The sequence below is a fragment of the Danio rerio genome, chromosome 23, assembly GCF_052040795.2.
Source record: "Danio rerio strain M-AB ecotype USA chromosome 23, GRCz13ab, whole genome shotgun sequence".
NCBI classification, from domain to species: Eukaryota; Metazoa; Chordata; class Actinopteri; order Cypriniformes; family Danionidae; genus Danio; species Danio rerio.
The window spans coordinates 3,958,208-3,972,064 of NC_141043.1; the positions used below are offsets into that span (position 1 = coordinate 3,958,208).

The following is a 13,857-nucleotide window of genomic DNA, read 5'->3' on the forward strand; positions in this document are numbered from 1 at the left end:
GAGCTCACATAGATCAAATTTAGTGCACATATGCTATCAAAAAGGTAGCAATTTCGAGCCCTGCAATTTTTAAACTCAAGCAGGTTCAAGCACTTTGTCCAAAATCCAAAGACATTTCTAACCTTTAAAACCCTACATTAAAAATCAAGCATTTTCCAGAACCCTGTTTACTGCCCCCCTGTGGTAAGATATTCTATCACAACTGTTTGATGTTTATATAATAATTACCTACATTTTACCAAAGTACACACAAGTTATTAGAATGAGCATTTTATTCACATTTTTACATCACTTTCAGTCCTCGGCTTTGTGCTCAGTTTATGAGGCACAGAAACATTCCTCCAGTCTCAGCTTCATATATAAACTGCTACAAAAACAGTGTCAAGTACATTATTATAAAAGATTCCTTCACTCCCATTTATAAATATGGCACAACAAATAAATACCTCATAAACAGAAAGAATAGGTTATGTAGTTAAATTAATCCCACACTCAAACATTCATTGGTGTCATTTCCCTATATGTGCAACAAAACCCCCAGAAAAAAGAACCAGAAACTACGATCACATAACCGTACAGTGCTTCAACTTACTCTCCAACAATGTGTCCAGTATTGCTGGTTCTATTATGCCTCAAAAATCCTAGGATTCCCACCATGGCTGCTCATTTCCTCATTAGGCCGTGAAGCAATCCGTGGAGTTGTGTGTGGAAGCGTAGCGCCCATCACAGCCTGGCACAGTGTGTATTCTTGGTGCCATGTGTTACGAGAATGGCAGATTGAGTCCAGTCTCAGAGCAGTTCTGCCTCATCCTCTTCATCCTCAGAGCCGGACGGACCCTGACGGACCTCCTCATACCATTTATTAGTGAGCGTCTTCATCTGGATCCGTCCATGCAGCAGGTCCTTAAAGAAACAGATCTCAGAGTCAGCTGCTCGCAGTATTTAAAGGAACACTAGACTTTTGTTTAAAACAGCTGTAATAGAGTTACACAGTTGAGTTTCACCATTTTCAAATCCATTTAGTTGATCTCCAGGTTGGGAGCACTTTTAGCTTAGCTTAGCATAGATCATTAAATCAGATTAGACCATTAGCATTTCCCTCAAACAGTTTCAATAACTTTCCTATTTAAAGCTTGACTCTTCTACAAAGCATATGCAGGATCTGTAAGTCTCTTTCCGTATGATGGAGTATGTAAGTTATACAGTTAAGTAAAGTTTAACAGAGCAAGGAAATTTTCACAGTATGTCTGATAATATGGAAGGGCATCTGCTGCGTAAAACATGTTCTGGATAAGTTGGCGGTTCATTCCGCTGTGGCGACCCTGGATTAAAAAAGGAACTAAGCCGAAAAGAAAACAAAACGAAATTACCGGTTAATTGTATTTTATTAACCTCTACCCTAAACCCAACTACCACGGTAATGTAAAAACTGTAATTATAATGAGAATTATTTATATTAGTTATTAAATCAGCCATTAAATTGTATTTAAACCACTAAACCCAACTATTAATATTACAAATATTAATTATTCTTGTACAGTGTCACAAAAACTAAGCTATATTGATGTGATTATGCGCAGCTGTATCCCATCTAGACTGTATCCATGTACACTTGATGGCTAAAGAATACCCATAATGCACTGTGAGAGCTTGTGCGCCGAATGAACTTCCACGTGTGGCCACAAGATGGCGTCCATACAGCGAAATCTTATTGGTGTACATTTGGGGACTACAAAAAAAAAAACATTCGCTCTAGTGAGATCACAAACGCTTCAGGTTATGTGCATTCTCCATGCGCACACAGGCAGCGCATCGAAGTTTATGAGCAGTCTAACCTCTTGTGTGAGTCTGCGGGTGAAGAAGGGGTTCAGGTACTTGGCATCAAGCCACAGGAAGCCCTTCAGATCCTGCCTCTGGTAAATCTGAGCTTCATACTCTTCCTCGGTCAGCTCAGACAAATGCTCCGATTCAATGGCGTTACCCTGAAAGACACAGGAAGATGCTTATTAGATTGTACAAAAACCCTTAGAGGTAGGGATGTAACGGTATCAGAATTTCACGGTACGGTAATACCTCGGTATGAATGTCACGGTACGGTATTTATTGAATCATTTACAGGAAAAAACAAAACTTATGAAAATACTCCAAAAAAGTGCCAAAAGTGTCAATGACATACAAATTAGCCATCTATCTGCAAGCTTTGAAACAGGAACTTCAATTTTAATAACAAAAAAATATTAAACCATGTAAAAAAAAATAAAGTTTTTAATTTAGTATTGTTGAAAACTCATCACATTCAACATTTAATCACTCACTCACTTAGACAGAGATGGGTTTAAAGGAAAATTATCATATAAATATAATCTGGTAAAAGCTGCTATCTCTGGGCATTTACAATGTCCCCTGCAACAGAAAAAAACCCTCTCATTTGGGACTGAGGTTTCTGGGACAAGAGAGATATGACTTGGCCCAGGTTGACAGCAGTGGGTAACGTTGTGCATTGTCTTTCCCCCACTTGAGAGGACAAACCATGGGTAAGATAGAGATCTCATGTCTGCATCAATCTGAACAGTGTGCTGATAACACCGCTATTCAGTACGCGCGCGACAACACAGCTGATAAGAACTCGCGCGACAACACCGCTATTCAGTACGCGCGCGGCGACAACACCCGCTTTAGAGTTTTACAGCTCTTTTTCATCCCCGCTTCCAGCAGCACACTCCATTTCCGCATTACTGGATCTGTAGCGACAACAGACCGCAAGGGATGATGGTCAAGCATGGGCTGATGGGAATTGTAGTTTTCGCTACCTCCCGTTCGCTTCATTCGCCTGAGCAAATTTTCTCAGAAGACCTATAGTTTTAACGAGTCATGCGACTTCGGTAATATCGAAAAAAATGTATATTGCGGTATTTACAATACCATTACATCCCTACTTAGAGGTCCTATGAAATTAAAATAGTTCTTTAGATGTTAGTATTGTTAGTTTTTAAGATATCTATAAGCTAATTTGCCCCAAAACAGTGATGAAATGATTCCTGATTAATAAGGAGAAGAAGCTAAAAAGAAAATGAATGAATGAATGACAGCTGGGCAGATTCCTGGAAAATAAACCAAACTCCGACCAACTGCGTCCCAAATGGCACATTATACACTATGCACTCATGCACTATGTACTTATGCACTTACACACTCAACAGGATAGTATATGTATGTAGTGTCGTCCCAAATGGCACACTAATGTTTTTTTACTAAGCGGAAATTCAAACCGTTTCCCTGATGACGTTTGACGGTTGCCAAATCAGTGAAATAAACGACCGAATTATCAAATAATACCTGCCGTAAGTAATGCCGCATTCACCATCGGGAGGCGCTATAATCACTCTCGTAGGAGAATTTTGCTTTCACAATCCAAAATAAATAAAGTTATCCAACATGTGCGTCCGATAGCTCCGCCCCTTCCGCTACGTAAGCAAACCTGCGGTCGTTGAGTGCGTGAAGTGTCCATCATCACACACTTCATTTACCGGCTGAATGAGTGCATCATCCGGGTAATTAAAGTGCACTTATTATTTTTAGAGTTTTCAGTTTGAACACACTACTTACACTATTTAAACTACAAAATGGCGTAGAATAGTGCATAAGCATGCAATTTGGGACGCAGCTCAAGTTTACTCGCACATAACTTGTTTGAAATATTCTGGTCCTTTTAGGGTGCTTTCACACCTGCCTTATTTAGTTTTGTTGAACCACACTAGAGTTCGTTTTCCCTCTTGGTGCGGTTCATTTGGGAAGGTGTCAATGTTGCACTTGTATTCGAGTGTGCATCAAAAGCAGACCAAAAAAAGTGTACAAGACCTCCCTGGAGTGGTTCAATTTTGGTAAGAATATGATCCGAACTAAAACAGACCCAACTGCAAAAAGTACTGCGGCTTTTTGGACTAATCCAGCTGCTGTAGTCTGATGCTCTGTGCAATAAGGAATGTGGAGGTGATATATTTGCTGACAGCACTTTACCAACAATTTTAAACAGAGAGAGAGAGAGAGGGAAAAACTTTACCTGATGGATCGTTGATAATATTTCCGCAAGATGACCATGTCACAGTTTAGCTAAATTAATTCACGTCACCTCTTGAAGTGACTTGCGATGCACCTTCGCCATTTGCGATGCATTAAAACATTGTTTTTAAGCCACAGCCATGCTTCATTCTCGAAATGTATAGTTTGTCTAAAGTGATCTATACAAACTATATAGTAAACTATAAGCAGGGATACCATCAGCTAGTGCAGTTGTTCCTTCATAAAGTCCAGTCCAGAGGTAAAATTCCGTATTGACTCCTAAAAGGGGTCTGGGTTCGTTTCTATGAGTTTATGACCCCTGTTGCCACCTTACACTGCAAAAAATGCTTTTCTTACTTAGATTTTTTGTCTTGTTTCTAGTCCAAATATCTAAAAATTCCTAAATCAAGAAGAATTTTCTAAACAAGCAAAACATGGCCTTGTTTTGAGAAATAATATGCCAATATTAAGTCAGTTTTTCCTTAAAACAAGCAAAATAATCTGCCAATGAGGTAAGCAAATTAATCTTGTTTTTTCTTTTGACGTAAGATTAATTTGCTTACCCCATTGGCAGATTATTTTGCTTGTTTAAAAAAAAAAACAGACTTAAAATTGGCATATTATTTCTCAAAACAAGGCAATATGTTTTGCTTGTCTAAAAAAATGCTTCTTGATATAAGAAATTTTAGATATTTAGACTAGAAACAAGACAAAAAATCTAAGCAAGAAAAGCATTTTTTGCAGTGCACCTATCAAGATGTTGGCCAGAGCTAGAGTTGCACCATCTTCAAAAACATTCCAAAGCTCCCCCCTTGTTTTCTGGACTGCCATATTTTTTTTTTTTCAGAGGTTTTTAAAAAGGAGGTTAAGCCAAATCATTGCCTAGCAATTCTTGGATATTCTGAGGAATTAAACACTCCTCCAAGTTTTCAACTACCACCTTTATTGATGGGCATGATTCTTGCAAAAAAAAGCTCTTTTATTTAACTGGACATCCTCAGACTCCCCATGTTTTAAAGTTTGGTTGGGTGAATTGTTTCATGTCATACAACTGGAGAAAATACGTTCCCTGGAGCCCAAATCTCATCTGCAATTTCAAACCCTTTTTAGATTACCTCAAAAGTGAATAGTGTAGTACTACTCTCACAGTAATGACTGAATCTACTCTGTTGTTAATTCATGATCTTGTGTTGACTGTTTAAAGCAATGTAATATATAGTTTATAGTTATAGTAATATATATAAAGAAGTAGTAGTTATAATTCCCTTTCTAAATAAATAAATAATTACAGAGTCTGCTCAGACGAGTGGGCGAAGTCATTGTTATATTTATTTAGTCAAATTAACTATAAGTTAATTAAGAATATTAATAATTAATAATAACTCGTTATTATTAGTCATTAATATTCCCAAACTGAGCTAATAATTTCGCTACAATAGTCAAAATCGACATTTTGTGTCTGCTGGTTTGTTTACTTGCGGGAGTTCCATTGGCATTTCCAGCACGGGAATTCTGACCAATCGAAAAGCAGTTTAGGAAATACGTTCAACAACCAATGAGAGATGTGGATTTTGTCAGATGACTGCATTTTGGTTCTTTGTATCTGGTCTGGACCAAAGCAATCAGTGTGGTGTGAAAAGTACCCAAAGACGGCAGAAAATGCTACAATGTATCATTTGTTGCCCTTGATCCAGACCAAACGAACCAAACCACAGATGTTAAATCACCCTTGGAAGCTTTGCCATGTGAAACCAAACTGCGCCAAGAACAAAAAGCAGCATTGTAACACTTTTAAACCCTGTTCCAGAGCAAAACAATCAATCTATAGGTGTAAAAGCACCCTTGAAATCAAGTCAGTAATCGAGTACTTTTTGAAAAATGCAGTTGTCTCACCATTTTCTCAGTTTTGCTCAAGTTGATGTCTTTTTTGCTCTTGCGCCGTGATTGGCTCTCCTCGATGTCCATTATGCGGATGAGTGGCATGGTGCCGCCCCCCATCAGCAGGATGGTGAAGAGGACAATGACGATGGTGGTGGTGCCGATCAGCTGCCGCTTCTCGATGGGCTCCAGACCCAGATGGAGACTGAGGGCGTAAGGGATCGCACCACGCAGACCTGAGATCAGCAGCACATTTATACATCATGAACTCACTATAACTTTAGGACCACATGGGGTACTTACATATTTTTAGAAACTAATATTGTTTATTGTAAACCTATTGAATTAACTCAATAATATATATATATATATATATATATATGAAGTACAGTTGAAGTCAGAATTATTAGTCCTCTAGAATTATTAGCCCTCTGTACATGTAACTGAAAAAAGATTGGGCGACGCAGTGGCACAGTAGGTAGTGCTTTCGCCTCACAGCAAGAAGGTCGCCAGTTCGAGCCTTGGCTGGGTCAGTTGGCGTTTCTGTGGGGAGTTTGCATGTTCTCCATGCGTTCGTGTGGATTTCCTCCGGGTGCTCCGGTTTCCCCCACAGTCCAAAGACATGCGGTACAGGTGAATTGGGTAGGCTAAATTGACGTAGTGTATGAGTGTGAGTGAGTGTGTATGTATGGATGTTTTCCAGAGATGGGTTGCGGCTGGAAGGGCCTCCGCTGTGGGGCAACAGCACTACCTACTGCGCCACTGTTTCGCCCCAATGTATTCCTTCTTGTATCATCAATTTGGTTTCCAATGTTCTTCAAATATTTTTATTGTGCTTAACAGAAAAATGATGCTCAAAAATGACAGAATATTATATTAAAATGTAAATGTTTAAAGAATAAAAACAAAAGTAGAAGTTACTGGAGTTCAAATGATAAAACTGACAAGAGAAGGAAACTTTACTTCAAGCCACAAAGAAATTGGAATTCATCATCCTCTTACCGCTGAACCACATGATGAACATCATCTTGGGGGTGATTTTATGGTCTCTGAAGAAGTTGAGCAGAAAGGAGAGCGGAAAGATATTCACAGCTCGACCAACAAGAACCAGAACCTGTGACAGGAAAACACGTCAGCACAAACTTTGCACAATAACAAGAAACTAATGTGTGTTTGTTTGTGTTTGACGCCATGCTAGCTTTCATGGCTTTTTTCATGGTGAGAAAAATTAAATAATTAATATATTTTATTATTATTAAATAATAAGTCAAATTAATCACCCTGATGTGAAATTTAAATTCTTTATTAAATATTCTTAATTGTTGCTTAATGGAGGGATTTATTTTCAACACATTTTTCAACATTATTTTACTAAAAAATTCTAACTTTTCGAATAACCCCCCTTTAATTTTTTTTTATTTTTTAAATATTTCCCAAATGATTTTTAACAGAGCAAGGAAACTTTCACAGTACGTCTGATAATGTTTTTTCTTCTGGAGAAAGTCTTATTTGTTTTATTTCGGCAATAATAAAAGCACTTTTTTAATTTTTAAAAAGCCATTTTAAGGACAAAATGATTAGCCCCTTTAAGCTATACATTTTTCAATAGTCAACTGGACAAACCATCGCTATACAATAACTTGCCTAATTACCCTAACCAGCCTAGCTAACCTAATTAACCTAGTTAAGCCTTTAAATGTCACTTTAAGCTGTATAGAAGTGTCTTGAAAAATATCTAGTCAAATATTATTTACTGTCATCATGGCAAAGATAAAATAAATTAGTTATTAGAAATGAGTTATTAAAACTATAATGTCTAGAAATGCGTTGAATAAATCTCTCCATTAAACAGAAATTGGGCGTCTATATAAATTGGGCGTGTATATATAAATAAAAATAAAAATAAACATTATTATTAATTCAGGGGGGCTAATAACTCTGACTTCAACTGTACACACACACACACACACGTACACGTTTAGTTGATCATTTGGTATCAGAAGTAGCTTATATGAAAGGCAAAGGCCTCTAGATTACATAATAAAATATGATCATGCCTTGATTTTCAATGAATGAATTAGAACAGAACATTTGAGTATTAAAATTTTTTCCAAATTTTAAGTTAATTTATTAGAGTTAATTTATTAATTCATTTATTAGAGTTAATTTATTGTTTGCAGATCCCATTCTTTTTGCCATTTGTTATTAATGTTTGAACAAATGATAAGTTTCAAGCCCCAAGGAGATATTAGACAAATCTTGAGGTCTGCTTTTTTCTTATTCACCAGAGTGCAGCTTCACAGTTAACTAATGAACAACATTAACTGTAAAAAATACTTACTTTCTTTCTTGTTTCTAGTCTAAATATCTAAAAGCTCCTAAATGAAAAAATCTTTATCCTTACGCTGCAGATGGTCTGCTGCAGAGCCTATTTTTCCATCCTTAAATTAGAAAAAGTGGACTTGGAAATGGCCTTAATGCTTTTGTGCCATGCGCTTTAGACTTTGCGCCTAGATAGCTAAAATAGAGCCCTTAAACTCCTGAGTGTATGTGTTTATTCCTATTTATGCACTGTGTCATATCACTCCGCCCCTCCAGTGATTTTCCTGTAGTGAAAGTACGTGAATACGCTTTAATGAAGAAGATTGAGATTAATTCCTGGCTGCGTACTTTACATACATTTAATAAAACATTGTCTTGTTTTAAGAAATCAAAATTAAGCGAGCTTTTCCCTAAAACAAGCAAAATAATCTGATTTCAAAGACAAACAAGACTGTTTTGCTTACTCCATCGACAGATTATTTAGCTTGTTTTAAGGAAAAGCTCACTTTATCAGATGTTGAAGCTCTGTGGTGGGATAAATGCATGACGATACGTACTATACACCAGATGACAAAGGACAGCTCGAACTTGTGAGGGAAACTGAAGATAGACAGCCCCAGGAAGGCAAACACGCAGGTTTCTGCAGAATCAAAATAGGGTGAAGTTAACAATGATCTCCATATGAAGCATGTGAGAGCGGTGTAACGTCACTGACCACACATGAAGGCCACGGTGCGCAGAGTCTGCTGCATGAGGATCTGGGTGACCGGAGACAAGTTATGATGAGTGTAATGGGACATCACAATACCCGAGAACAGGATGGCCATGATACCTGCAGGAAGACACATCAGTAAAAACCTCAGTTAAACAGAAAATGGGGGAAAAAAATAAACTAAGGGCTAATAATTTTGACTTCAACTGTATATATACATGAAATAATTATGCATAGTGAAAACACACATTATGCAAAGACAAAGATATATTTTTGGATACGATTAATCGTGATTAATTGCTTGAAAGCACTAAAGCTACTAAGAACCTGTTTTTGAGCTCACCGGAGAGTTTGATGCCCTCAGCAAGACCATAGGGCAGGTATGCAAAAATAATCATCATCCCAAACTCCAGAGATGGGGTCTTCCTCAGGTCGAAGTGTTTTAGGGACTGAATGCTCTTATTCAGGAAAATTTGCTCAAAAATTTTGTGAATTAATCAAATTGTTAACATTCTAATCTCTACATTAACTCTTGCTAATAACTGGTTGCTTCGATTGTCTCGCTACAATCAAATCCGCTGTTTAAGATCTCAAAACAGGGCTTCTCGTGGTACTTCGAACTGTAAAGTCAAGTAAAGGAGGTCGAGCCTTCTCATTTATGGTTCCCAAACTCTGGAATACCATTCCTGATAATGTAGGAGGCTCAGACACACTCTTCCAATTTAAAACTAGATTAAAGACCTATCTTTTTAGTAAAGCATCACGTAGCTGTATGATACATGAATGTGCTCCACGCAAGTTTCTTCATCTCGTTTATGAACAGCAGCTATGCTAATTATTCTCTTTATTCTCTATTTCCACCTGGGAATACTCAACCCGAGACCCTCAGAGACTGTGCAATGCCATTGATTTGATCTAAGACCAGCGACAAGATGATCCCAAGGTTTCCATAATCCTGGACCAGGCCGTATCCTGAGCAGCTGCTGTAGTGGTCATGGAGGAGCGGAGAGTATGAGACTGATTCCTGTGAGACTCCGGGGACAGACAAGTCTCGATGACTTCCAGCTTCTCCAGCGCCTAAACTGCAACCAAAGAAGTTTGGCCATAGGAGAAATGGTCGTGCCCAACTGAGTCTGGTTTCTCTCAAGGTTTTTTAATTCTTCACTTTTTCGCAATTGGTGAAGTTTTTCCCTCGCTGCTGTTGCCACTGGCTTGCATGGTTTGGGATCTGTAGGGCTGTGCATCGATGGATTTGCTCTACAGTGGATGGACTCTCAGTATTGAATATTAAACCACACTGAACTGAGCTCAACTGAACTGAACTTAAACACTGAAAACTGAACTACACTGTTTCAATTTACTATATTATTCTATGTGAAGTTGCTCTGGTTTCCTTCACAGTCCAAACACATGCTACAGGTGAATTGGGCTTAATTGTCCGTAGTGTATGAGTGTGTGTGTGGATGTTTCCCAGAGATGGGTTGCGGCTGGAAGGGCATCCGCTGCGTAAAAACTTGCTGGATAAGTTGGCGGTTCATTCCGCTGTGGCGACCCCGGATTAATAAAGGGACTAAGCCGACAAGAAAATGAATGAATGAATGAATGAATTCTACTGTATGTGAAGTTGCTTTAACACAATCTACATCGTAAAAGCGCTATAGAAATAAAGGTTTACATTGTGCATTTCTGAGTGTGTCCCATGGGTCATTGAGTTACACAAACCAACTGTAGGAGACACATTTCCCCCCCCTAAAAAAAAAGAAACAGCTAAACTAATTTAAACTTGTCATGGCATCTATACACGGCTGCTCTCTGTTGATTTGAAGTGCGTCTTTTATCTTCATTGTTGAGTCGCTTTGAATAAAATCTGCAAATTGAATAAATGTAAACATCATTGACTGTTTATTAGTATTTATAAAGCATATGCATGGCTTATAGTATTTCAGATTCTTTATTCCTACCCCATACACAAGCTTTTTAATAATAAGCAGCAAATTATATGTAAAATGAGGCAAAGTAATTGTTATTATATATATATATATATATATATATATATATATATATATATATATATATATATATATATATATATATATATATATAATTAATTAAATATATAAATATTATTATTATTTGCTATGGAAATAAGACCACTAGAAAATCCTCTTTTTTCTGTATTTACTGGTATGGTTAAATTATTAATGTTTTTTTTAATTCTATATAGGTTTGATCAAATTGTTTCCAAGTTTTAACTAAAAATATTCCGCAATAAATCAGCATAAAATGACCACTGGTCAAAATAACAAATGCTGTGGTTTGTTGTAATTGACAAATCAGGGTTATTACAGCAAATATTGTTCTGTTTTTTTCAATTTAAAAAAAAAAAACTATTTTCTAACTATTCCTATGCATATAAATGCATCTCTCTCAAATCTGTCATTTAAATTAAAATTTTCTATAGAAAGCTTTAAAATATTGTATTTGTGCATATAAGTTAGTTACTGAAGCCAAATCTGAAGCTAAATATAAATTGATAACGGTTAAAATGAGTACTCAAATTTTTATGACACGGAAAAATATAAAATTTAAAATAATAAAGAGCTAATTTTAAAGAGTAACAAAAAGATTAGAAAATGTTGTAGTTTGTTTGTTTTTTGCATTATTTTGAATGAATTTAAATGCATTATCTTTCTATTTTTATACATGTTCTGTGATAATATTATTTTAATAAATATTTCCATTTGCACCAAAATATATATTTAATGGGAAATGGATAAAAAAATCATTAAGGTTGAGCCCTGTATAAACATAATTTTATTTATTTTATTTATATTTAATTTATTTATTTATTTTCTTAATTTTTTTTTTTTACTCAGCCACATAACTACCTGTAATTAGATTGTAAATCCGAAGAAATTTTAAATCTTTAAGTGGACTATTAATTTTCTCCCCATTGCTTTAAGTAATAAAGTAATTAAAAACACACGTTTAAATAACAGCATAAGGATACAATGGCAGAGATGAGGCCGGTGAGGGTGCCTAATGCAGCCGACCCGAAGAACATCTTCAGGAAGTATCCCAGCGCCTGCATGAAGGTTTCCCATCCTGTAGAGACGTCCGAGCCCCCGAAGCCCTCCGCTGTACTGAAAGACAAACAACATCAAGCACGGCTCACATCTGCAGACTCGATACAGACACTTCTTACCATTACAAAAATTCCATACGGTCAGCAGAGGGCAGCAGAATCACGTTCAGATCTCTACATACAAACACCATACTTCATATAACAGCTTCCACCACAAACTGAACATACTACACAGCCAATAATGTTAAAAAACAGACGGTCATACTTCAGCTGCTATATATAATACAGATTTAAAGGGAATGTTTACGGTAATATACTAACAACAAACTAATTACATGGAAAAAGTGATGATAATTCCACAACGGTACTGGAGTTACACAATTTATCATTTTAGCATCTATATCGCAATGAGATTAACAGCTTCTCAAGCAAACTGTCGAAGCCTCGGGAGGACATTTACATGTTATTATTCGATTTATGTGTTATTTTACCATGATAAACTAAATTGTTCAGCAGTAAACTATACTTTCTGACCTACAGTATTTGATGGACCACTGTTTATTCTTTTAAGTGAGGGCTTTATCTGGCTTTATTATTAGTTTGCTGATACACACCTAGCCATGACGGGGAACATACAGGTGATTACTATCTAGCAGTAATTAAATAATAAATAAGATGACAAAAAACTAATGTTAGCCCATCTCGACATCGATCTCCTGTAAGGTTATTTGAACTTGATTTAAAGGACGTCTCTGACATTTTGAGTTTCAGCATGTTATTAAGTTAATCTACTGGATTTGCTGCTATAAAATATTAATGTTCTAGAAGCAGAATGGCTTTTTTATTTGAAAACAACCACTAAACAATAAAATGGAGGTAAATTCTTATTTGCCAGATATCAAGACATGGAGTAAACCATGTGAAAACAGAGGCAAAAATGATAAACAATATGCAAGTTATGCTGCAGACCGTGTCCCTCGTGGCATTCTGTGGAAGATGCTCGGGGAGTATGGGGTCAGAGGCGCTCTGTAAAGATCTGTCTTGTTCCTGTGTGAACAAGGTAGGATTTTAGTTTGCGTTGCTGGCAATAAGTCAGACTTGTTTCCAGTGCATGTTGGACTCCGGCATGGCTTTCCTCTGTCACCAATTCTGTTCTGAATTTTTATGGACAAAATACCAACAACCTATTATAAGAGAAATATTTTTAACTAGACTGTAGGAAAGATTGTTCGTTTCTGCAGTCCAACAAATTGCGTTTTCATTAAATTACTGCAGCTTACATAACACAGTTTTTAAATTGTGTTTTATTAGGTGTTTTTAAATGTAAGGGCTAATTTTAATATTAGCGAGCTTTTGTTATAGTGAAGATACGGGCAGTCAAATGAGAAGTTGGGGGGGCGTGGTTGATTTTATGTACAAGCGTTTGGTTGGAAGCTAGATTCCGCGGCTCCGCCTCTAGTTCCATCTGCAAGTCTCTTCTGCACATGCCCAGGCTCCAATTTCAGCAGTGTTTTGCGACATTTTGTGCCTGTCATAATGCGTTTTGCAATTAAAGGGTTCAATGGGAAAAGGCGCTGTTGTGTCGTCCATATTTTTTTTTACAGTTATTGACTGCATCTTTAAGAATACCGAACCAATTCAGTAAATCCAGAGAAAAGGAGGATTTATCTCCACAGCTGTATATCATGCTACACAAATTTTATACAGTCATTCTCATACAACATATCATCAAAGAGCTTAGAATGACCAAGAGGCGACACTCAATAGTGGAGGTGTGAACCTATACTGGTCTCAAGGTTCG

The 13,857-nt window shown here is 36.8% G+C and overlaps 1 protein-coding gene across 1 annotated transcript in view; it reads right to left on the reverse strand.

Moving 5' to 3' along the window:
• Positions 1–254: 254 nt before the first annotated feature.
• Positions 255–13,857, reverse strand: part of slc9a8 (solute carrier family 9 member 8) — a 58,879-nt gene continuing 45,276 nt past the window's right edge. Inside the window, 8 exon segments of the mRNA NM_001008586.1 lie at positions 255–903; positions 1,836–1,982; positions 5,953–6,173; positions 6,940–7,051; positions 8,817–8,899; positions 8,975–9,091; positions 9,315–9,420; positions 11,982–12,114. Of these exon segments, the coding sequence (NP_001008586.1) occupies positions 790–903; positions 1,836–1,982; positions 5,953–6,173; positions 6,940–7,051; positions 8,817–8,899; positions 8,975–9,091; positions 9,315–9,420; positions 11,982–12,114 (1,033 nt within the window). The 3' untranslated portion in view covers positions 255–789.